The sequence below is a fragment of the Tyto alba genome, unplaced genomic scaffold, assembly GCF_018691265.1.
Source record: "Tyto alba isolate M040663 unplaced genomic scaffold, T.alba_DEE_v4.0 Super-Scaffold_13, whole genome shotgun sequence".
Classification (NCBI taxonomy): domain Eukaryota; kingdom Metazoa; phylum Chordata; class Aves; order Strigiformes; family Tytonidae; genus Tyto; species Tyto alba.
The window spans coordinates 17,732,297-17,757,934 of NW_024881275.1; the positions used below are offsets into that span (position 1 = coordinate 17,732,297).

The following is a 25,638-nucleotide window of genomic DNA, read 5'->3' on the forward strand; positions in this document are numbered from 1 at the left end:
TGCCTAAAATATTGTCAATTATTTTTACAGTTTATTAAGCTATCTCATGTTTACATTAAAAAAGTGGAGCCAGTCCATTTCATTATCTAAAGAAGTTCCTCATTCCAAGAGCAAGCTGTCCACTAGAAGTTTCGTTTCTCAATGGCAAATAAGGTAATGATCTATTTATTTACCTTTTTTGCTGACTCTGAGAAAAGAACTCCATTGTTTCCAATAATTCCTACTGGATAACCAAATATTCTTGCAAATCCTGAAGGAGAAAGATAAATCTGTAAATTTTCACATATATTCATTTTACCATAGCACATAAAAGTAACACTTTCTTTTGCTAACAGCAACTGCTATGCTTCTGAAGAAAAGTATTACTGAAAATATCAATGGATGAGCCAAACAGAATGAATCCAGCTATAAAGCCAGTGGGAACATGTACAGAATAATTATACTTCTAAATACCTGTAATTAAAGTATCCCCATACAAGGCTTTGAATTCATCAAATTTACTTCCATCTACAATTCTAGCAATGACCTTAAGAAAAAACAGAAAAATATAATGAAATGCCTAATTATTCATAGTTTTAAATTTGTTTAGAAAGACCATGCTAACATGTAACTTGCAATTAAATGCTTTCCACTTAGAGAACATCAAGCAGAGTACCATAAAATTGTCTGGATGGCAGGCAAAGCCCATTTACTTTTTAAAGTCTGATTTACCTACATATTTTTTAAAAATGGAGTTTCAAGATTAAGAACATTCTAACCAAACAGTTTAAATTACACAGGAACAAAACTTTACTGATTAGTTAAATTTCAAAGAAAAACTGCTGCCTCTGGTTATATTTAACATTAATCAAGGCTCACATTTATACAGAGAAAAACATATAAAGCCATGAGTAGCTTTCTTAGATACAAGTTTATTTTTGGCTTTGCTTAAGATGGTGGCATACAAAAATAATTAACATCTGATCTGAGGTTCTTCTGAGATGTAAAGGAGTTATTTTACATAAATATAGATCCATTGCTAGCAATGCATTTGCCAGAAGATATTTATTTCAACTTTAAAAGAACGTAAATCTAAGCTATTACAACTTCTGAGAGTGTAGTGTGAAACTCAATAAAAGTGTTCACCTTTTTTCCCTTAATGCAAATCCTAGTAATTTTTGACAAAGTATTTTAAGAAAGGTACATACTAAGACTCTTCCTAAAATACATACTTGGTTGGTAATGAAAAAGGCTCTGAATATGGGATCTATGCAAAATATGAGAAAGGATGTGGTCCTAGATGTGGGTACCAAGGCAAATAATTACAAGACCTGCAGTAGAGTACAACAGTCTTCAAAAGTGGTTGAGAAAGCACCAAATTGTTTGGGGTGTTTATATTCCACAGATTTTAAAATATTTGATCCTTACTTCCACAGGATTAACAGAAAAAGAAAGCTATCTCATCACTTGGCAAGTCTACAGAAAGCTTTGCCAACACCAAGTTCCCTATTTTCTGGCAGCTTTTTCAGAATGTTACCAATCTCTCATCCTTGCTCATCCTTCTTAAATGTATAACCAAAAAGCATTATATTTTCAACATGTCACTGCCATTACAATGGATCTGCTGGACAAAAACAGAAAACAATATGTTAAAAGATTTTATGAAATTGAAATATTTACTATATACCCTAAATCAGATTTCTGTAGACAAACTATGATGATATAAAGAGTGATTTCCTGCAAGAAAACCGAGTGCATGCTTGTATAGGCATGCAGATCTTGCATTTATATTCATACCTCTTTGACATCAAAGTTTCTTTTTAGCTGGTCACCAACTATTCCATATATTTCATCAGCAGGAAATAAAGGCTCTTCTGATGGTTCTATAATCATCTGCAGAGATTTAACAACACAGTTTATACAACAAAGGAATTATCATGACTTAAATAACCCAAATAATTAATTTGCCAACTGCTTTGAGCAGTGTTCTCTTCACCAACCATATCAAAATGCCCGTACTGGCTTGTCCTTATTTTACACAAAGATCAAGTTTCTTAAACTGAAGGCTGATAACACTTTCTCATTCACTGTTACCACTGTTTCTAATCCTGCCTATACCATATGTGCTCCACTTCTTCCACATTATCAAAAATTAAGAATGTCCTTCCATTTGCTTACTTCTCCCCTATGCCCTATTAGGCAGGCAGTATTCTGAAAAACCAATGAAGATACGGACCATGCAATTGAATATAACATCTTGCCTTCCTTCAGCTGCTGAGCGTTAATATTCAATTTACTCTCTTGCACTTCCAACCAAAATAAATTAAGGCAATTCCTCCACCATATTCTATCCATCCTGTTTTCTAAAAGGAATTTTTAGATCAGTAGAATACAATTACATGATTTAGGTCTATCCCCTCAGCTTTATACCTTTTTATTAATAAATACAGAAAATGTGTATTCAAAAGATGTTTTAGCAGGTATCTAGTTTTAAATCCACAGGAACGATCACATGGGCTTGAAATTAAATTAAGCACCTTGCAAGACTGGGCTAACCTTGGAGAGCAATTCTGTGGTTTTGAAGCACTCTTCTGGTTGCTTCACTTTTGCATGTAATCCCAGTGATTTTATTGGGAATAATGCAGCAGGAATGTAATTCACAACTGAAACATTAGAGAAATCTTTAAGGACAAGAAACATAACTTCCATTTTCAAAGTGTCTAAAGTCAAAGACAAAAAATGTGTTGTATAAATCTGGCAAAGAAAAGCATTCCTAATTTAAACTATGCAGTACTTTCTGATTTATACACTTACGTCTACTTTCTTTTGGAGATTTAAACTTCTTACAGCTTTCCTTGCTAGATGAAGTGCGTGATTGTCATCCAAAGCATAATGATCTGTTACACCAGATTTTCTGTATATAAATAATAATAAATAACAATAGCATTAAGAAGATTGAAAAAAAAAAAAAAAACCAACCTGACAATGAAAATCTGAGGTTTTAAAAACCTTTAAGACTTTAAGAGTTTTATATTTATCTTTAAAATATAGATGCTACAGTACAGGTCTCCACGCTTTGTTACGAAATTATTTTCAAAATAAAATCCATGCCTGGACTTTTCCTTGACACAATATATTCAAGTTATCAAACATGACCTAAAATAGCAACTCTAGGAAGTAAAAACTCTAAATGACAATACAAAAAAATGGCAAACACTGTTCAAATGGAAATTAATTTGAAATTCATTTGCAAAATTAATGTAAAATTATAAAGTAAATATCTGTTTACAGAAATGTTATGAACTGCCCTTAAAAATAATTCTTTGTTCACATTTAGTAAACTGAAGTAAAAATTAAGCATTTATGTACAGTATATACTCATTGTACAGTAATTACTTTTTTTACTATTATTTTCATTTTAGAATGACAAAAGGCATAGAAGTCTTTCTTTTGATAACAAGTATTTTCTTACAAAGGACAAGCTATTTTCATCTCGTTTGTAGTAAGTTCTGACAGTAAGACACAATCTGCAAAATATATTCTCAGTGTGTATTATTCTATTAACTTTCAGTATTAAACAGTATAGAAAAGTCCTCCATATTATGCATGATGATGCAGTACATTAGACAAGTAAGTATTTTAAAGTAGCAAATGAAGGAAACAAGATCTGAACTAGAGTAACATAATGTAACTATGCTATTCTAACAATAAAATGATTCATCAGCACCATATAAGGATACAAACCATCTTAATTTTCAAAATCTACATATAGTTTTAAAAACATCTAAATATAAATTAACAAAACAAACCTATTAAAACCAAACCAAAATACAGCCCACTATAGTCTAAGGAATGAAAGAAATTAATTCTGGAAAAACATTTCCTTAAACCTGCAGTGAAGATCTGCCCCTCCAAGATCCTCTGCTGATACCTCTTCACCTGTTGCTGCTTTAACCTACCACAAAAAAAGGAAAATGAACTTTACAGTTGACACTTGTCTTGCATTAATGTTTACATTGACTTACATATAGCAAGAGATCTCTGTAAAATGCCTAATAGTACTTCCTCAGTTACTCTACCTCAGAGCATTTAAAATGCGACAACACAAAATCTTATCAAAATTACTTTATTTCTTTGACTCTGTATCCTTATTCTAGCAATAATATGTAGTTTTTGTTGAGATTCTCCACTTATGGTTGTATTTCTTACTCTGTCCATTATTAGTGAGTATGTTTACACACCCTTTGGATTTATGAACATGCATTATCACAAAATTTCTTTTTACATTAAACAAGCAATTTCAAATGTGATACTTGCCTGCATTGTTTCAAAAAAACAGTACCTCATTTGAAACTTAGTACTGTTAAACTTTGCTTTGTCTACACAAACTCTTCTTCTGTGAATTCTAAGTTAGTTACTTAAACATTAACCATAAAACAACCATCAGCAGTTTTCATTTTCTAAATCTTCCATTAAATACACAATAATTTAATAAGAAAGAATAAATTTATTTTAAAAAGCATATTAATGGCACTGTTTGGATCAAGTATGATATCTCCACAAAAATACCTGGAATGCACAATGTCAATCCTAGCTCTGTCAAATTTTAGACCTGACAAGGTAATTTGAAGTGAGTGAAATCCTTCTTAAAACAAAGCAGTATCATTTACTGCATGGTAAAAAAAAAAAGCCTCTGAAAGGTAGCACAATGATCTGCTCTATTAACCACTCCTCACAGGTTATCATCTGCAAATTCGCTGATGGCAAACTTTGGACCACTCTCTGGGTCATCAGTGAAGATGTTAAATAGTATTTGTCCCAGTACTGATCTCTGGGGCACACCACCAGTGACTGACCTCCAGCTTGAGCCCAGCAGTTCAGCCAGTTCTCAGGCCACCTCGATGCCCATTTACACAGTCTGTATGGCATCAGTTTGTTGAGGATGTGATGGAAGACAGTGCCAAAAGCCTTGTCAAAGTCAACATAAACAACATCCACTGCTCTCTCTGCTTCCACTGATCCAGTCATCTCAGCATAGAGAGCTATCAGTTGGGTCAGGCCTGATTTCCCCACTGTAAATCCATGCTGACTACTCAGAGTCACTTTCTTGTCTGTAGTGTTTTTGGAAATAGCTTCCAAGATTATTTACTCCATCACCTTTCCAGGTATTGCAGTGTAATAGAGAATTCTACAAACCACAGTTTAAATAGTACTAACTTTCTTAAAGTTCATTACATTTAAACAGATTGCAAATAGAGCCTTGGCAATCAGAAGGTTCTGGAATGGGATGGAGAAGCGAACAGGTCAACACAGCATCCTCAGCTACCAAGCAGCGTTGCCAAGGGTGGGAATATAGATTCCTCAGCTTGGGGGAGTGCAGAAGAATGGCCCTAGATATTGCCACTACTGTGACACTTCTCTTGCTACTGAGATCTATCTGTTCACCAAGTCATTACTACTTATGTTCCTAAAAAGGAGGCCAAGGAAACTTGCATTTTAGATTTTGGACTGTACCTGTAATTCACTTATTTTTAGCATCCACATCCCAATACTAATTATAACTAAGATCAAAGACTTTATTTTGCTTCCTTAGGATGTTTTAAACAGGTGAGTGATAAAATGCAATCCAATCTTCTTCATACAGGAAAGATACGTTGAGGAACAAAGCATACATAATAATGGCTAACATATCTGCTGCAACATGGAATGGAAGTTTCTATGGTAGTCTGAAGTAATTTTGATGCTTAGAGAAAGGCAAGCAAAACATTTTCAGTGAGAATATGAAAACCTCTACCAAACAGAAAATCTGACAGGTAGTGATATTAAAGTTTGATCTATATGCACAAAGATAAGGATTATTACTTCTGCAGGTTGCTAAGGAACAAATTAAATTGAAGGATAGTGGTGAAATCTTCCTCTGGAAGTGGTGAAAATTTTCTGTCCTTTCTAACTTCACAACATCCTTGCAGTCACTGACATGCCTAGCCACATCTTCCCTCTGAGACCTGACTCAGGCCAGTCTTTTTCAGCTGCCTATCCTGGCAAAAGTCTACTGTGCTACATCTCATTGATACGTATGTATGACCTAAATTCCCTTGTGATGTTAAACAATTACCATCTTAGAACAAGAGCCTGGTTCTCTTATTTCCTAAACAGCTTCCTGGGTGGTACTGGGTATTAGCTTATTTTGTACCTGCTTCACGCTGGAATGTGAAAGAAACTGGCTTTGACTAAGCTCTCCAGGACACATTATCAGTGGCCCCAGGAGGTCTCCCAGGGACTGATGAACCTTTCCAGCCCTAACACAGCTCCAAGCAGAATCACTCAAGGTGCACAGCACTCCCCAGCACTCTTGTCAGTGGAAATGCCATGTCAAAAGAGCTGAGTTTGCTCAGGTCTACTAGCTGAACTTCTGCAACAAATTAATCTGAACCTGAGGAAGCCTTGGAGGCAGTGCTGCTACTTTATATGCCACCAGCTCTTAGCTAACGAATTGTGCTGGACCTAGAAAGGGTTTGTACTTAAAACAGCTCAGGTGTTCCTGTAACTAGGGCAGTTATCTGTAACACAACAACCAAGCTACTAACAGTCTGATGTAAAAAGTTAATTTCTCTCATTATACTGATTTCCTTATCCCAATAAAGGGATGTATGAATCACCCAATGTTACTCACTCAACTAATTATCTTCATACATATTTATGCCACTTTTCACCAAGAAATTCCTAATACCTAAATTACAGCGATAAATTTACAGAAAATTGCTTAATTTTGAGGGAGGATTTGTCTTTATTTACCTATAAACAACAAGCTGAAAGAGACTAATACAAGATAAAAAGGAAGAGACACGGGTAAGATGTTTGAAACAATTACTGCCAAAGAAATTCCAACAGACAAAGAAATTCTAGAATTCTAAACTTTAATGAGCAGTAAATAAATTAGTGTTAAATGACATGGTAGCTTTTAATTACTTCATCCGCTTTTGGTGATTACTTTGTTGTTCTTGCAACTTGGAAAGCCTCCACTGAAACAAAATACTTTAAGCTGAATGTATTATTTTATTATGGTAGACAATGAAGAATCCTTGTACTTGTAGGGGGCTATGTGTGTCTGTCCCTGCTGCTTCTGATATGCCAGTTACATTCTGAAATTATTACAGATGTTCTGGAACAGTAATTAGCATCTATCGACCACAGAAAAGTATGTCTGCATAAATGATAAGACTTTTTTAAGCTGCACAAGAATTTAAAATCCATCTATACAATTAACTTTGGAAGAAAAAAGGGTATAAAGTGCTAAATCCATTTTTAGCATCAAGATGATACACTGGGAAAAAAAAAAAAACACCCTAAAGTAAAGGAAAAGAATGAAATGCAAAAACATACTGTGGAAATGAGAGCAGTGCTATACAAGTAAACACTAAATGACATCACAGGTAAGTTATTCATGCTTTTAAGGAAATTAATACAACCATGCCTCAGAAACTAGTCAACAAGTGGTTGCCTTCCCATGGTTTATTGGACCTGCTACATTTTTGCAGTATCTTAGGTGGTGGAAATGACTTCCAGCAGACTCCCCCTCCTCCACTACTACAAGAACTGAGTGGAGCAGTATCTTCACTAACAATGCTGTTACTAAGCAATTTCTCCATTTAGGCCTGCTCAAGTTGGAAGAATGTTTGAGAGGCATTTGATTTGCACTTGACTTTGTCACAGGAAGCATCCCTAAAAGTTCCCAAAAGACTGCAACCAAAGCAGAGTCGATGTGCTACTTCAGACCAGTTTTTTCAATGAGACAAATACTTGACTGTTCCAAAAGATCAAGTTTATCCAGTCAGACTTCATTGAGACTAGAATAGTTGTGCTGGGTGCTGCCCTGTGAGCTCTAGCACTACCATAACACTTATTACTGGAAATTCCTTTCTTCTCATAAAGCTTGTGTTAAGTCAAATAATCTTTGTTAGCAAAGATTATTATTTGTCACAGTAGAAAACTGAGCCTGCACTAGAACATACACTGGTACAACTGTTTTTAAAAAGATAAACCCCACTCAAGCACTCCCTTTCCTGTTGGAGCCAAGCTACTGTAATTTCAAAGTTGTCTTATACTGCAGTATTTTGCACAGTCAGAAATTCCATCATGACTTCCACAATAAAGCAAGTTTTAATTCACAGGACTTCTTCAGGTCAGTTTCCCAGGAAACAACTTCCTTACTAAGAAAGTAAGGAAATGATGACAAACTCCATCATAAATGCATCTCCTTTGTCTGTAAACTGACATAAAACACAGCATTACCAGTCCTGCTTCTGAAATTCTCTGATCGTGACTCTGAAATATAATGTATACGCTTGGTTTTTTTTTTGTTTTTTTTTTTTTTAAACCTAGGGACTACGTAATTGAATAGAGAAAGTACTTTTATCATTTACAGTGTGCACAGCAATATAAAAGCAGTACAATACAAACACCTTAAGAAAGTCTGATTTATATATACACACCTCTAACAGACAGAAAAGATTTAATTCAGGATACAAACAGTCAGATATACTTAAAAAATGCAAACTAGTTGACAGAATATCTGGAAATATCTCACCAAGAAAGGTCGCAATAGTTTAAGCTGGACAATTGTCAGCAGCACAATTTTCTGGGGGACTATGTTACTAGAAACTTCAGTATCCTTACCAGTGGTGGCCCTCCCAAGAATATTGTTCCCTGTTTGCCAACAATAATACTTTCATCAGCCATTGCAGGTACATATGCTCCTCCTGCTGTACAGGATCCCATTACTACTGCTATCTATTGAAAAAACAAAAGCCACAAGTTAATGAATTGTTCAACCCTTAAAAATAGCAAATGCACACACTATTATATACTGCACTGATTTTAATACAGGTTCTCAGATAGCACTGCAAGATTATTTTTGCCTGACAGAGCAAAATTTTTATTTATGTTTTAGCTTTTCTCCAAAAGAATAGGGAATCTCTCTAGTTTTCAGTCTCTTAAACTATGATCTTCAGGCCACCCTGCAGGAAAATTCACATATGAAGTACCATGAGCTACATATGTGAAATATATGAAGAGGCACACATTCTACCAAGTGATTTGTTTTTACCAATGAACAGCAAAACACTGAAACCTAGAGATTGCTCCTGGTATTTATACTTAAGTCAGAGCCTCAGTTGTTATTGCTTGTTGCTTATTGGCATAATTTCACCAATGTTCACATCCTTTGAAGAAAATTCCTCACATCTACTAGTATGTAACTTCAGTTTTTCAATGTATCAACTAATAAACTCTGCCCCTTCAAGGCACGTTGAGTATCTTGTTACAGGCTTTAGCATGAATAATTTCTGCTTCATGCTTCTGTCCAATTTTGGTGGGTAGATGGTGATAAGACGGTGGTAGATGATGAACATCCACTCAGTGAACATTTTCTACCAGTAATATTTTCATGACACTTCTACAAAACTGACTTCACCCCAGATATGACGAACACTGTAGCAGTATAGGATCATGAAAGTGAAGTTTCTCACTTAATTTCTCCTTCAGCAGAGCTCCTCCAAAGAACTTTTCAAAACAGCTTGTAAAGCAGAAGGAATTAAATACTAGTATGGAAAGGGCAAACAATAAGAAACACTTTTCTTTCACAACCACAAAAAAAAACCCAAACCCACAAAATAATGATATTTTGTGTTAACTTTGTTTGAAAATATTTTTAAATCAAGTACTGTTTTGTGTTAAATGATAATTTAATGTTTGCTCTTAGAAAGCACACACACAGCACACAGAAACAGAACTTCCAAATCACATTACAGGTATCTAAAGCAGGAGTAGATGAACTATATCAACATGCTATCATCAAATCAAACAGCTTTTCCACCGAACAGTTTTCAGTATCTTAAACTATATTCAGAGTCACATGATTGATCTGCAGTGTTTCTGTTATGCATTTAATAAACCTCCTCTTAAATACAAAGATCACATAAGGCCATAGAAATGGGAGAAACTTGAGGAAAAAGTTAGATTTTATTTCTTCCCCAGGATTTGTGTTTTTTTCCAACTCTTCATTTCACCATGCTCATGCTGAAAAAATGTGCCTGCACTTAAACTTTAATGCAGGCATTTTTCTAGTTACTTTTTCTAGTATATAAACTGGAATATGTATATATTGGAAAAAAGCCTAAAATCTGCCTGTCAAACAGCACAACCTCAAATTCCCAACTAATGTGTTACTTCCTGACTTCATTCTTTGAATTACTGCCTGGGAAATTACTTAAGAGCACAGTAAAAATCAACAGTTCTGAACGCACATACAGTATTTCATATCCACTGATCAGCTGCACATCGAATTCATGCAGCATATGAGTCTGAGAGAGCTTAGGAAGCAGTTAATGAGAAGCTAATCACAGCTTCCTGATTCACAGTCATACAGACATCAATGCAATTTAAAGCTGCAGTAGGAGTATAATAAATTAGTCACAGGTAAAAGTGTAGGGGGAAATTAAAAGCACCACAGGCAACTGGGAAAAAAAAAAAAAAAGCAAGCACTTTAATGGCAAAATTGAGAAGGGCTGATGAACTGATGAAACAGACCTTCAGGCAGGCCAGAACTAAAAACAGCAGGTACAAAACTAACAACATCCAGACTCCTATGTTAGTAGAATTAACCAGAATGGAATCAGAGGGAACATTATTTCCTTAAACATCCTCTCAGACAGGGAAGATGATTCTAGCTACCACATTCTGTTCAAAAGCAGAGTTACAAATGTTAGTAGTGCTTTTGAAGTGAAATAAAACACAGAAATAACTCCCAAACAAAATACAGCTTTATTACATCCTTTAAATGAAGGAAGCACTTCAGTAAAACCTTTTTCCTGGTCTTCCATAAATATTTTAAGAAAGTTAAACTTTTATTATTGTCATACCCAATAGAAATGCATTTTATTAAAAGACAAATCCTTCCTATAATTAGTTTTTATTGTACAGGAGTGCAGTGCTACTCTTAATACAACACTATCTGGTAATCGAAATAAAAACAAATTCAACTTTATAAGGAACTTTACAAATACATTAAAGTTGTTTCAAGACATTCCGGAAAACATCAGCATGACTTTAGGGCCAGGCATTTCTATAAAGGTATCAGTAATTTCAGCCTTGCAAACTGGTTTTACATATTCATCTTTGACATAACATCTAAAAATCACTACTCCCATAATGACTAGAGTCTCTAGCAAAAACAAGGTTTACCGAAACTTCTATTAAAAAGATAATCCAGCAAAACAGCTCTGTGACCGTCTCCTTTGACACCTGCTGTTCCACAAAAATGCTGTAACCAATTTTATTCACACATATAAAGTACAACCTTGACCTATCAGTGACTCTGCAGGATGGCCAGCTTGTAAACTGTCTTTTTTCTTAAATATTTTTGTTCTAACTAAATAGTGCTTTTTCTCTGGAGACCTAGCTGATCACTACAATTGCTACTCTTATTGTTTGAAAGAAAAGAACTAAAGCAGTGAAATTATGTCAAACTTTCTAAAGACACTGTGTGTTGTTGGAATCTTAAGCCTGGATTTCTCTGGAGACAATGGATTTCAGGAGTCTTTGGTACAGGAAAAGATGACCGAAGATCTGAAGTGAATGATGATGAATCATGAAGTGAAGAATGATGAGTTCAAGAGTCAAGTATGTCAAAACAATATCGTGGTGAAATACTTCCATGACAGTACTCAGATTAAATAGCAAGTTAGCTGAACATCTACTGTGCTTGAGGTTCCAACACCTATTTCTAAGCCTGATGTTCTAAACCAGTTTTCCTTCACAGGTGGAATATCCTGAAAATTTCCTTCATCTTCTTTCATCCAGCCAATATAAAGTGACAGGCACCGAACTGACAACTATACCTAGGAGCAGGCTCTTGAAATTAATAAACTCTGAAAATATCAGCTCACTGCTCAGCAGTCAAAAAACAAAAAATCTAAGAAGTTAGGAACTACTGACAAAGGAATAGACAAGAGAATACTGTGTATCGTTATGCTATTTTATATATATATGTATCTATATATCTCTATCTATATCTATCTATCTCCATCATTAGTTGACGTATTGAGTAGTGCAGTCTGACTCCATCATGGCAAAAAAGATATGAGACCTAGGAAAAGGTTTACAGAAGATAAACTAGGACCATCAAAGGTATGGAACACTTTCTGCAGGAAGAACAGCTAAATAAACTTGTATTCTTTGGCCTGCAAAGGAGAGTAAGAGGCACATGTGTAAGTGGCCTACACAACCATATGAAGAGGCTGGGAGATGACCAACTAGACAGCAACTTTGTAGGAAAGATCTGGTTGTCTGCTTTCCTGGAGTGTTCCTTTATTTGGAGGAGGTTATCTTCAAAGACTATGGACTCCTCCACCATCCCTGTCAGCCTCTCAGAGGTCCCTGCTGACAATTCCCTTCCCAAGCTCAAGACTACTCTCCTGAAGTCCAAGGTCTTTACCCTGCTACCTGCCTTCCTCCCTTCCATCAGGACTTTACACTCTGCCCTCCACTTTCACTGCAGCCAAGGCTGCCATCAGAAATCACACCCTCAAACAGTTCTGCAGTCTTCATGAGTAATAGATCCAGAGGTGCACCTCCCCTAGCACACTACCTGCGTCAAAAAACTGACCTCAATGCACTCCTGAAACACCCATCACACAAAAACACTTCTAAATCCAGGAACTGTGACTAACAGTAATTCATGCATCATGAATACATTAGAAAATAACCTCATTGTTGGGGCAGTTTTATCATATAGCATACCAGTGTATAAAACGGATACATAAATATATGCATATCCCTGTTAGCAGAAAGTATGTGTCATTAACTAGCAATCATCAAAGGGGTCCTCACCTTTACAGCGTTGATGCAGAGTCAACAACTGTTCCAAAATATTTTCTAGTGCTTGATCACATGGCCTTACATGTTGTCAAGTCCCTTCTCCCACTCCAAGATAGGAGCAGGTAGGTCATGTCATTAACACTAAGGCCAAGAAAAAAGACAGCTTCTTTGAAACTATAATGACTTTTTGTGGAGAGTTACTGTGTTTACACTGCTTCCGATCCCCAGACTGGGCCATCAGGTCAGCACAACACAGTGCTGTCAGAAACAAAGCATGGGTACGAGCCTTGAAACCAGATAAAGGCAGAAAGTATAAAGAATAAAATGTACTAATTAGTTTTAAGTAAGACAAAAATACCTGTGGAATTCCTTGCGAGGACATGACAGCTTGATTATAGAAAATACGGCCAAAATGATCTCGATCTGGAAATACTTCTGCTTGTCGAGGTAAATTTGCTCCTCCTGAATCAACTAGAGTGAATTAAGATATATTAACATGTCTTTCAACACTGTTATATACTTAAGTTGTTGGTAAAGTATCTGCACATTACTTAAAATATACAGCAATTACTATCACTAACACTGTATGTATTTCCAGGAATCTAGATGTATTAGGATATTCTTGAAAAAGAAGGAAAAATAGTACCCCCACGCAAAATAACATCCACCCCAATCATTCTAATGGAAAATAAATTCAGATGTGCTTAGAGATGAAACTGCACCTCCCCATACAAACTTCTAAACTCATCTTACTGCAAAAGTCTAAGCTAAGAATGCTTTCAGTGTAAAACTTTAACTCAATTATTTTACTGTGATTCTGTCACAAGTCACAGAAAAGGGCAACACTAACCATCACTGAGTTCAAGAGGTATAGCATGTGTACTTTCATACCTTAACTATATAGACATACTGAAGACCTTATACTAACTTTAGAAACCTTCATTTATTATGTGTCCTTGCCTCACGATGTGCCCTCCAGATTACAGGTCTCCAAATGCAGCTACTGCTCCACTCCCAAATGATGAAAATACACCATGCTGTAAGACTCCTAAGAAGGACAGAAGGCTAGAAGGAAATGCACAGGGAGGCCAAGCATCTCTGAGAATTCTTGCTCCTGGTAATTAATTTTTACCTAACAAGCAACAGTCTACACGCACATTCTCACGTTGTACAACTGCAGCCGCTAATGCCCTACATTCAGCTTTACCATGAAGCAGGGTCCTGATTCTTTTCCCCACCCTTGTAGAACCACTCTCCCAAACCAGCATCAACTCCGGCAACTAGACAAACTCCAACCTGGTCAACACACCAGTGTGGTGAAATGTGCCATCCCTGAACATAAAAGAAAATCCCCACACGACTGCCTCGGTGACAAATGGCACCATGTGTCTACATCCAAATTAACACATAGATGGCCACCACTGAGGGAGAAGGCAGTTCAAATGGCATTGAAGATTGCATAGTCAGCAAAGTGCTGACTCACTACAAAGCATTCCCTCCTGATTGCACAACTGAAATGAACTGAAACAAGCCCAGGTACACAAATTGCAAAGGTAAAATAACTCACTAGGTTTGAGTGACAAGCAGTCACATATACAGGGTCTATACATCTCAGAGGTGGAATAAAAAAATGAAACTTTTATTGCAAAGACATATCTATGTCCCACATTTCTTCATTCCATGATATCTTAAAACAGCAGCTCACTGGTAGTTCACTAAAAAAAGCTGTCTGAACACATAGAATTTGCTGATAATTCAGACTAAAAAAATCATATAGTTGTTTCACAAACAGCAAAGCTAAGTTTCTTCTGGGTTTTATGAGTAATATACAATTTAGCCTTCCCCTGGCATACAGTATTCTTTCCACTGCAGCATGACAATCTCAAAGTCCCCATTCATACTGTCCCTGTGTCCACCCCACCAATACTTTCAAGCTCACATTTGTCTTAATCCTTCTCTCAGTATTCTTTGCACGTTTGGCCTGTCAACAGGGCAAGAAACTACAAACACTTATGTTGGCCAGGACCTATATTTACGTTGACTTCTTAACTAGTACAAGCATCCTGACTGGCAAACCGATTAACGCCTCTCAGCTGCTATGTAAGCTGAGCCAAGCAGAACAGACAAGGACTAACCCACCCTATTTTTTAAAATGGAAATGGTAGAAGGGTCTTTCTCCTCTGATGCTGACTTACACAAAATCCACAGGAATAACTCTCTTAAATCACTGTCAAATTTGGCTGAAATTGGCTAATGGATTCAAAAGTTATTAGACTGGGAATTGAGGCTGAAAGACAGACATTGGCAGAAAGCTCTTGTATTTGTCCAAAACCAGGCTAAGAAAACACTGCCTGTAATATACTAAAGATATCTGGCACTCTGATCTTAATCTTTACTAAAAGTATACATAAATAAAACTTACATGACAGTCTGGCTAAATACTGATTTAACAGACTAAACTCAAAATGCAGAGTAATATACAATGAAACCTCTGCTTCAGTAAGGATCAACCCAGATTGCAAAAATCTGTTGATCCAAACTATTACTGACACTTCTGGCACTGAGACTTTTTTTTTATTTCTCTGGTATGTTCATACAGAGCTACACAAGTAATTTATCTTTTTTAAACTGCCATTTGAATTAAAACGGTGTGAGACTATAGGATGGATTGCTCAAGTATGACAGAAGGGAAAGGAATAAGAAAGAAGTGATACAGTGGCATAGCTGTATCTGTATCTTATGAATCCAGCCCTACAGCAGTGCAGAAGATAGCGCTAAGAAGCTATGGGTACTCCCCAGTTAAAGCTTGCCACCAATCTGTAGAGGTAACACAGTATTGATAAAAGTACATTTGAATATGTGTGTCTAAAAGACATACCTGGTTAGTCAAATCTGGAGACACATCAGTCTCAGCAGTATTTATTTAAAGAAGTAGTGTCTCATCTAGAGATCCTCAGCTGCCCTTCACAAAGGACGTTTGCTATTCCTGCAATAGGACTTACCCAAATATAGGCAAGGGAGATGATTTTGCATTGCAATTTCTTGAGCACGTAAATGTTTCTTAACTGTAATGGGATAGTAGGTACCACCTTTGACAGTTGCATCATTAGCAACAATCAAGCATTCCACCCTAAAAACAAATTTATGAAAGAGAAAAGAATTTCTAATGAGTATCTTTGTTAGTTAAGAACTGCAATACGCAAGGACTTTCAAAGCCCTGATGCTCAAAAAGCGCCCTCCTCACCTGCCTTCCCTCAAATGCACATTGCAACAGCAGTTTCATCACTATGCTACCCTGTTTCACAGTCCCTTAGCTCCCTAAAATAATGCTGTACAGCACCATATTTACTTTCAACAGGAGTTTTGGAGTAGTTTTTTGAAAACTGCCTTATTGATGCTCTAATCTCTTATTTATCAGACACCAGAAACTCCGTGTGTGTTCTGCTTTAATATGGGATACACTAACTAAAAAAAAAAAAAAAACAAATACTTCCTTTTAGCTAAGACTGAACAAATTAAGATACTAACTGTGTTGATTTTCTAGGTGTCAGAAACAAAACACTAAAAATGCTAATAGCTTAATACTGGAAACTGAACAAAATTATACCTTCTTCCCTTTTATATCATCAATAATGTAGATCACTGGCATCTCTCACCCAGATACTCGTCCAATGCCTGTGATAATGCCTCCTGCTGGTACCTCTTCATTACCATACAACTGGTAACCTGCAAACTGGGAGAACTCCAAGAATGGAGACCTGAATAATGACAAATATAACACCATTTTTAAAAGGAATTAGTCATACTTGCCACTGAATCTCACTTAAAAGGTTAATTTTTTTAAATTGAGACTTTTTTCAAAAAAAAAAAAGAGATGAGTAGTTCAAAGAACACTTCTGTAAAATTTCAGCTGTGTCATTTGCCAGTGTTTATGGAAACCAAAGAGAAAACAAGCCTGTTGCAGTACTTACCTGCAAAAGAGAACCTGAGGTGTTTTTTGTAAAAAAAAAAGTACCTACCCAGGATCAATCAGCCTGTCAATTCTCTCTCTGGGTAACAGCTTTCCTCTTGATGTGTGAAGCTTACGAGCTTTTTCTCCACCTCCTGTGATACAATAGTAAATTGTTCAATTTACTATGGACACAGATAGATAAATCACCACTTATAAAAAAACGTGAAATGGAAACACTGATCATTTCCCAGTTTTTGAAGTATGGACCTTAATAATGAATTTAATAAATAATGCTTTCCACTTCAAACAGATTTAATGTATTGGTAACAATGCTTGTTTTTCAGAATTTACTCCATTTTCCCCTTCATTTTTGTAGTTAGTTTTCAAGTAAAGGTTTTAATTAACATAGTCTGAAACTCTCCCCCACTGCTTGACAATGAACAGAAGGGCTGAAAACACAAGCATACAGACAAAAGCAAAGCAGTAAGAACTACGAAAAATACTATTCCCCAAAATTGGTTCAAAATAGCTATTCTGAATCCAACCTTGAGAGACCCGACACAATCTGGATTCATTTACTTAGATCACTCCAAAACTGTAAGCAGAGTTCAGACACATGGTATTTAATATCAGGTTTATCTTTGTTTCATTTCAATCCTTTACTCGAGGTCATCCTAAATCGTATCTTTTGCTCTCTAGAGCTTTGTGTCATTCAATACTTAAGATTTGTTGATACACCTCAGCTTCTCTATAACAGCTTATACAAACATTGTCTCTCTGTGTAGATAGATCATTGATCCACCTCATCACTCTAAAATTGTCTCCCCCATCCAAAAGGAAGGTGCTATTTTGCTAACATTTCTCCCGAGACTTCAAGATTTGTCAGCTAAGCATCACCAAAACAGAGCTTTTAAGCCCACCTTTCAAGCCCTTCTTCCCACCTCCTTCCTTGATCACTATGCACATCATTTCCTACCTGTTAGGCATGCCAGAAAGCCCACAATTTATTTCTGATTCAGCCTTTGAACTAGGTCCATATATCCAGCCTAAGTGTAAATCTTGTAAATTCTTTCTGTACAAGTTTCTGAAGATACAACCTCTCATATGAACTCACAGGGCTAACACTCTCATCCAAGTTCTCAACATCCTACATCATCATAACTGTAACACTTTCTCTGACCTCCCTCTTGCCCTTCTCATTTACACCCAGAATGATGCTGCAAAAATTACTGACTCCTGTCATCTCTGTGCACTGCCCCTCTTCACACACTAACCATAAATGCTTGCCAACAAGGCCTGTAACCATTCTACTGGACATTTCTCTTCCAAGATCAAGATGACTGCTCTACCCTATGCTAGCCTCCATTCTGTAGACTGAGAAGCAGCATCCCTGGCAATGAAACAAACTCGGAGGCATTTAGTTTGAAATCCCTTAACTTGTCCTTTACTGTATTGTCTATAAAAACTTCACAGTGACTGCTGATGTGCTATGATTGCTGCTAGTCATGAAGACTAAAAGTATCTCAGTTGTTTCTTGTGCATGCTGTCAGAAATCCATCTGCTGTAATATGTCACAGTTTGTCAATTCTTTGGGGCAGGAACCAACTTCCTGTTGTACAGCTGGTGATTACTCAGTAGAATGGGATATGGGTTCACAAAAGCCCTACCCACTGAAGTAACAGATAAAGAATGAAGCATTCATTACAAAGACCTCAAGCAAGAGCTTAGACTCTGAAAAACAGCTCTTACAAAAACATGTTGCATTTATTCTTCAAAAGTATAGACATAAGTACCTAATTCTTCTCACATATTTAAAAGATAAGCAAAGCAATCTCAATTGATGTCACTCAAAATGGTGTACTGACATCCTGGTAGAGCTCCCGGAGATGGAGAAAAGATGAGGGCCCTGTTCTTGTTCTGTTGCCATGTAACAGGCAAGAACAGAAAACCATGCAGCAGTGAGGAAGGTCATGATCATTATTAATTCATGGGCCACATAGGGAATTGCTGAACAGTCTCTACACCCACAAAAGACAGCGGTAGTCCATGGGTTTCAACATCTCCTAAGGAAATCCTGGAGCTTTGTTTCACAGCAAGCAAGAGAAAACACTAAGCACAAAATCTTAACCGTGCTCCACTCTGAAGCTGTAAAAAAAATTGCATGATATAAGAAACAGTACATGAAGAGACAAACAGTACCATGATGGACACAAGAAAGGGAGAATTTAAGCTGCATGCTCAACCTCTGGCAGCACAGTTAAGCATTTATAAACCATTTCACCCCCATTAATTATAGTCAACTGTAACTAATTCAAGTAGTCTTACAAGTCAAGAAGATGAAACACAGATTTCAATCTTTTAAACTAGTACAGCCTTGCTTTTCTCTGCCAGCACAATTACAGCTAGGGTCTTTGAAAATCCTCTTTGCATGTGAAGAGACTAACATGTAACACACCTGCCAAACCAATTTGTTATAAAGCAGGCAGCAGTGGATGAAGTGAGGAAGCAGGTGAAATGAAAACTGTATCAGTAAAAGCCTTTTATTAAAAATCCTATCTACTTTTTTAAAATATTGACATTAGAAGCATACATTACATTGACTACAATGGAACAATGGAATTTGATCAAATGTTACAATGGAAATTTTCAACAAGGCCAAGTGCAAGGTCCTGCACATAGGTCAGGGCAATGCCAAGCACAGATACAGGCTGGGAGAGGAGTGCATTGAGGGCAGCCCTGCAGAGAAGGACGCAGGGGTACTGGTGGATGGGAAGCTGCCTGTGAGCCAGCAATGTGCACTTGCAGCCCAGAAAGCCAACCCTGTCCTGGGCTGCATCAAGAGAATTGTGACCAGCAGGTCAAGGAAGGGGATTCTTGCCCTGTACTCCACTCTCATGATACCCCACTTGCAGTGCTGTGTCCAGCTCTGGGGCCCTCAATGCAAGGACATGGACCTGCTTGAGTGGGTCCAGAGGAGGCCACAAAGATGATCAGGGGGCTGGAGCACCTCCTGAAGGAGGACAGGCTGAGAGAGTTGGGGTTGTTCAGCCTGGAGAAGAGAGGGCTCCAGGGAGACCTTATAGTGGCCTTCCAGTACTTCAAGGGGGCTACTGGAAAGATCAGGGGGGACTCTATCTATCAGGGGATGCAGTGATAGGATGAGGGGTAACGGTTCTAAACTGAAAGAGGGTACATTCACATGAGATATAAGGAAGAAATTCTTCCCTGTGAGGGTGGTGAGACACTGTCAGAGGTTGCCTAGAGCAGCTGTGGCTGCCCCCTCCCTGGAAGGGTTCAAGGCCAGGTTGGACGGGGCTTTGGGCAACCTGGTCTGGTGGAAGATGTCCTTGCCCATGAGAGGGGGGCTGGAACTAGATGGTCTTTAAGGTCTCTTCCAAACCAATCCATTCTATGATTACTAAGATCTTAACTAATTAAAAATTAACTGACTCTAAATATCCAGTTTTCACTATCTTCTTGCTTACATTTTGCCCCTCTGGCAATTAAATTAATCTTCTGTTTGACTAACTCTTGCTTTCATACATGCCTGCTTCCAGTAATTTATGGATTTGCTTGCATTAGAATATTGCTCTGATATTCAACTGGCAAACAAAAAAATATGTTAACACACTAGATATTGTAGTAAACAAAGATGCGCAAATGGTATGGACATTTTTCTTAATTAACCTGAGTTACTTATTAAAAAACACTAAATTTTGAACCAAGTTAACTTGGACTTAAACCGTTTAAGATTTTCAACTGACAGAAGACGATAAATTTAGATCTAAACAGATGACCTAAAATTTCAGTACGGCTACTACAATCCAGCAAACATGTCATATCTGGATGAACTGATTAATAAATGTACAGCTATAGGGGAAAAAAATCCAAAGGACAAAACTGGTTTGTGGACCAAATTAAAAAAGTGTTATAAAATCCAGGCTATCATACTTACCTAATCTGATTTTTTCTGCTTGCTCTTGGAGTTCAGTTACCAGTGCTTTCATTCGTTCATAGTTCTCCTAAGTGGGGAACAAAACAGTATGTTAAGTTTAACTAAGAGTGACGGTATTATTTTTTAATAAACACAGAATGTACAATATTTATTTCTCTTCCAAATTTCATTTTACGTTATTAAATACTGGCTCTGTGTTGTCTTTAAAGTAATAACATTTATACCTATGTACTGACTTTCCTCAAGCATCCCAAAGCATTTAATAAACATGCTTCAAAAAAATTCCAAATGCGTTAGGATTGTAAAAGACCAGTTTCAAATTTAAAAGACAAAATAATAATTAGTCATTACAGATTTTAAGTGCTCTTTTTCAGGTTTTGTTATTCTTTTGTTACTGGTTTGTTTGCCTTTTTAAACTAATTTTGTAAAAAACATCACATGGATTCAAATTAGGTTCTACTATGTCTCTTTTACCAAAAGATGAATGATCTAAACAGAATTTGTTACACACTTTTTATATTCTTGTTGTTTAGACAGAATATAAGGATAAAACAAAGCTTTGAAAAAACAGAAAAAGTTTGGTTTTCTTGCCAATATCTCTTGTAGGAAAACAAAGTCTCTTATTTTTGAATATGAGTGTTCCGGTACTGAGCTCACTATTTCTGTCAGAATTATCTAAAACTCTGTGTGCTCATTACAACAGTTTTTTACCACTTCTTAGGAATAAAAGGTACTAGTCAAGCTTAAATTTTTTTTTACAGACATATTATGTTACCTCTTTGAAATGTGTAACTGCAATAAAAGAACATAATAACTGCTTCATAAAAAAAAATTACATTGCCTTGCCTAATTCGCATTTAGAATATGTTAGAGTCTACTTTGACATAAAAAACAATCTGGTGACTGTTTATATTTGGACTTGATCACTCAGAAGTAAGGTTTTCCCTAGAAGCAGCAAATGTTGCAGTTAAGTTTGTTCAGCTCTTAGACACTGAAAGGCACTAAGATGCAAAGCAGGAAGAAAATAAAAACACGTACATAGGCAGCTCACATTGAAACTATTTTAGTTGAATAGGAAGACTTTCAAAAGAACATATTTGTCCCCCTTTGTAATTGCTACAAATAGATTAAAAATACTCTACTGAAAGGTAAAAACATAGGTGAAAACAAGTGTTAGCAATTTTATCAGCTTGTACACATAGTTAATACATAAAGTCAGCATTAGGAGGTCGTCCAGCAAGATCAAGGTGACATACTGAAACACTACGACCAACTCTTGTACCTCTGTTGGCTCTTGAGAAGGATTCCCCATGTTCTAACACAGTGCCATCCGTGACATGGCTCACAGCCTGCACTTGTATGGATTTTGTACCACCCAACTGTCAGGCAACACCTAATGCATCTCAAGACACCAACTTCAGCTAAGGAAATCTCTCTGATGTGTGGTGCCACCCTGCAGCCCCCTGACTACAGAGGACACAGAAGGTCACCAGACTTCTGCATCTCCTCCCTTCCTTGTAAGGCTATATCAGTATGTCCACCACATTATTCCCCCTTCAGTCTGTTTCTTCAGACAGTTTAATCCTCCCTCTCCCTGACCCACCCACACAGCAAAACTCCAACACCTATCTCTACAATTGTTTTTCTTCCTCATAACCTGTGAAATCGCACAGCAGTGACCTACTGGCAGTTTTACCACTGTCACAGCATCACAAAAAAATAAGAACAAAACAAGCCATGTCTGTTAATTTGACTCTGCTGCTCCTAGGAGAGACAACAGATGGTAACTGCAGACACACAATCACATGCAGCACTGAAGAAAACAAAACCTGCTTTTATTCCTTTCCACAAGACTCTGTTTACAAGTTAACTTTGTTCCCCTGTTGAAAATCTGTAAAACAGCCACTGTCATTCCATATTTTTAAAAACATGACATTGTCAACACGCGATTTTATTGCATGTGTGAGTGTCCAGCTTGTCCAGCTGGCTCATGTCACAGCATTACACTTAAAATATTTTCCCTGTTTCTCCTCGCTCAATCATTCTGTTTCCTCTAAACACACTCATCTTTTGCATACAGTACCGAGCTTAAAAACTCACCTTTTAACAAAGGGGAAAAAAAAAAAAAAAACAACAGCTAAAAACGGCTGAGGAAATTAAAGAGGGCACAGCAATCACAACTGAGGCTGAGAACTCAGTCTCAATATCCGTAATGTCTAGTAAACCACATGCTAACTAGATTCTGAAAAAACTCACTGCAGCTACTTTAGCTACTCTACATGAAAAACTGTGAAAATACTTTGATAATGTGTAAAAAATACTGTACTCAAATATCTGAGTTGCTTAAATTAACTTAATTTCTACCCTTATCTTTCATGCCTTTAACCAGAACACATCAACACTGTATTTTACAAAATAGAAGATACCTTGAAATCTTACTGTAGGTTTTGAATACACACAGAAAAGGCCCCTCTCAGAAAGAAACACGCTAGTTCTACCACATATTTGTGGGCTTTTCATTAATTAATGACAAAAAGGCCAGTGAAGTGACACAAGTTCTTTCTGGAAACTGGCCCCTGCACCAGTAAGTTCTGTAAAATTCTGCTGTTAATACGAGAGCTTTTACAAACATTAAAGCAAAATCAAGAGGCAAAACTTACAGACTAATCCCACGGTTATTGCATGAGCTAACTGAATTACAGTTACACAAGCAAAGTGGCTGTTAGAGCTAGTCCTTGGAATCCTTACATAGATTTTCCTTTATTTTCTAGAATTTAGACTCACTCATTTTTAAATTACATTTTTACCTGTCTGGTTTGAAGCACAGTTTACATTATGAAGGCCAGCCTGTCTAGATAAATTCACAGCCAGAAAGGCAAACACTAGCTAAAAAAGGCAAGACCTTCATCACATATTGTTACGCCTTTTGTTTGCACTGTTAGTTCCTGTATTTTAGTTCAGACGGTTAAATGCCTCACAGCAGGGACCTCAGTTCTCCATGTCTGTACAGCACTACACGCATACAGTGCTCTATAAATTATTTCTACCAAATACTAACACTACTAGCTATTTTACGAAGCCTTGCTTTTCTTCTGAGATTGAAAGGTACACACACGCAAATGCAAATCTAGAGACAGCTGAGCTGAGTAAATACTTCTTTCTTAAGTTATTACTCTTTGGGGTTTTTGGTATGCAAAATATTAATATACCTACTTCACATACACAAGCTTTGTACGTGTGTGTGTACATACACACACACATACTCCAATTTCTCAGAAGATTCAGTCATCTAACTTCTGTCCCAAAATTTACTCTCTGCAAAACCAAACACAGAACCTAAGCAACTATTTCAACAAGAATACATACTGTTGTTTCACTTGCTGTTTGATGTTTTACTTGGAACAAATTTGAAAACGATGCATGCCTTCCTACCAGTTTTGATCCACACCCAAAACTCTTTTTCTCAGACTAATTGTAAACACCAGATACAAATACTGTCTTCGTAAAGACAACTGGAATTCCACCTACCCCTCCTCAAAAGACGATTCTTTCTGATGGCAACCTGTACTATGGGGGGATGCCCACGACTCTGTAAGACTATTCCAGCTGCCTTCCATTCAGAAATCCATTTGCAAACGCAAGAAAACCACCCACTCTGAAATCATCAGCCACGACCTTCAACCGCCTAAAAACGCTCAGTCTCCTCTTCCATTAGTACAGTATCGACCGGCTCTTCCAACAACGAAAACGCAAGAACCGGCATTCTGATTTAAAAAAAAAAAAAAAAAAGTGTGAAAAAATCCATAATGAGGCCGACAATGGCACAAAGCCACATTTCGTTTATATGGCTGCTTTACACTCAGCTTGAATGAAACAACGAGAACTTGGCCTTTACGGCGGAGCGCGGGGTGACCCGGCGCCCAGCCGCAGACGCTCGCGTTCGCCCCGTCCGAGCGCATCAAATGGCCGCCGCCACACCGGCGGCTAAATGGCCACTGCCGCGCTCTCGCCCACGACCCCCAGTTTTTCTGGGGTGCGACCCAAGGGGATCCAAGAGCCGTTTTAAAACAGAGCCCGCCCGGGCCGCGGCGCAGCCCCCGGGGCACCGCTCGCAGGCCGCGCCCCGCTGGCGGGGCCTCCGCTCAACGGCCGGGGGCTTTCCCGCAGCTCCGGCCTGCAAGCGGCGGGAGGCCGGGGCCGGGCGGGGCAGGCCGGGGCGCCAGCCTACCTGGTAGAGCGCGGAGCCCGCGTCGGGGCGTGAGCCCACCGGCGCCGCCGCCTCGCCGCGGTAGGCGCGGCCCAGCAGCCGCCATAGGCCCAACAGCTGCCGCGGGCCCGGCAGCCGCCGCGAGCCCACCAGCATGGCGCCGGAGCCGTGCCGTGCCGTGCAGGGCCGAGCCGGGCCGGGCCGGGCCGGGCCCGCCGCCGCCACTCCCCCTGCCGCAGCCAATGGGCAGAGCAGGCCCCGCGCGGCGCGGCCGGGCCGCCGCGTCCTTGCCGGGTGCCCGACCCTGGCGACCCGGGCCCCGCCGGGGCAGCTCGGCCGCTCCCGGAGCGGCGCTGTTCACTTGGGAATTCAGCTCGTCAAAGGCAGTGAGCCTTTCCCGTGACAGAGCGGCGTCGGGACACCGCACCTGCGCGATCTGCTCAGGCCCCGTGGCCCGAGGTGCAAGATGGTGCTGCCGAACTCGCCCTGCAGGAATGAATGTTGTTTGTACGCTCCGCGTTTCAGACGGGATTACATCCTCATGCAAGCCCAAAAAAGCCCTTGCCGTTATTAGAAATGGAGTTTTGTCATTACTGCAGAAGTGCTGAGATGCTACAGTAACACTGGCAGATTTTTTTTAAAGCCTAACCTCTTTGCTTGAGTTACTTG

At 38.2% G+C, this 25,638-nt stretch overlaps 1 protein-coding gene across 1 annotated transcript in view; it reads right to left on the bottom strand.

Annotated features, from left to right (window-relative positions):
• The window catches only part of MCCC2 (methylcrotonyl-CoA carboxylase subunit 2), a 37,281-nt gene extending 11,910 nt beyond the window's left edge, over window positions 1-25,371 (bottom strand). The window contains exons 1-12 of the mRNA XM_042787685.1: window positions 24,991-25,371; window positions 20,763-20,829; window positions 16,875-16,959; window positions 16,512-16,613; window positions 15,858-15,985; window positions 13,214-13,326; window positions 8,656-8,769; window positions 3,870-3,934; window positions 2,794-2,893; window positions 1,777-1,872; window positions 454-526; window positions 174-250 (exon numbers count right to left, since the gene is read on the bottom strand). Of these exons, the coding sequence (XP_042643619.1) occupies window positions 174-250; window positions 454-526; window positions 1,777-1,872; window positions 2,794-2,893; window positions 3,870-3,934; window positions 8,656-8,769; window positions 13,214-13,326; window positions 15,858-15,985; window positions 16,512-16,613; window positions 16,875-16,959; window positions 20,763-20,829; window positions 24,991-25,125 (1,155 nt within the window). The 5' untranslated portion in view covers window positions 25,126-25,371. The remainder of the gene's footprint in view (window positions 1-173; window positions 251-453; window positions 527-1,776; window positions 1,873-2,793; window positions 2,894-3,869; window positions 3,935-8,655; window positions 8,770-13,213; window positions 13,327-15,857; window positions 15,986-16,511; window positions 16,614-16,874; window positions 16,960-20,762; window positions 20,830-24,990) is intronic.
• Between the last annotated feature and the right edge of the window lie 267 nt (window positions 25,372-25,638).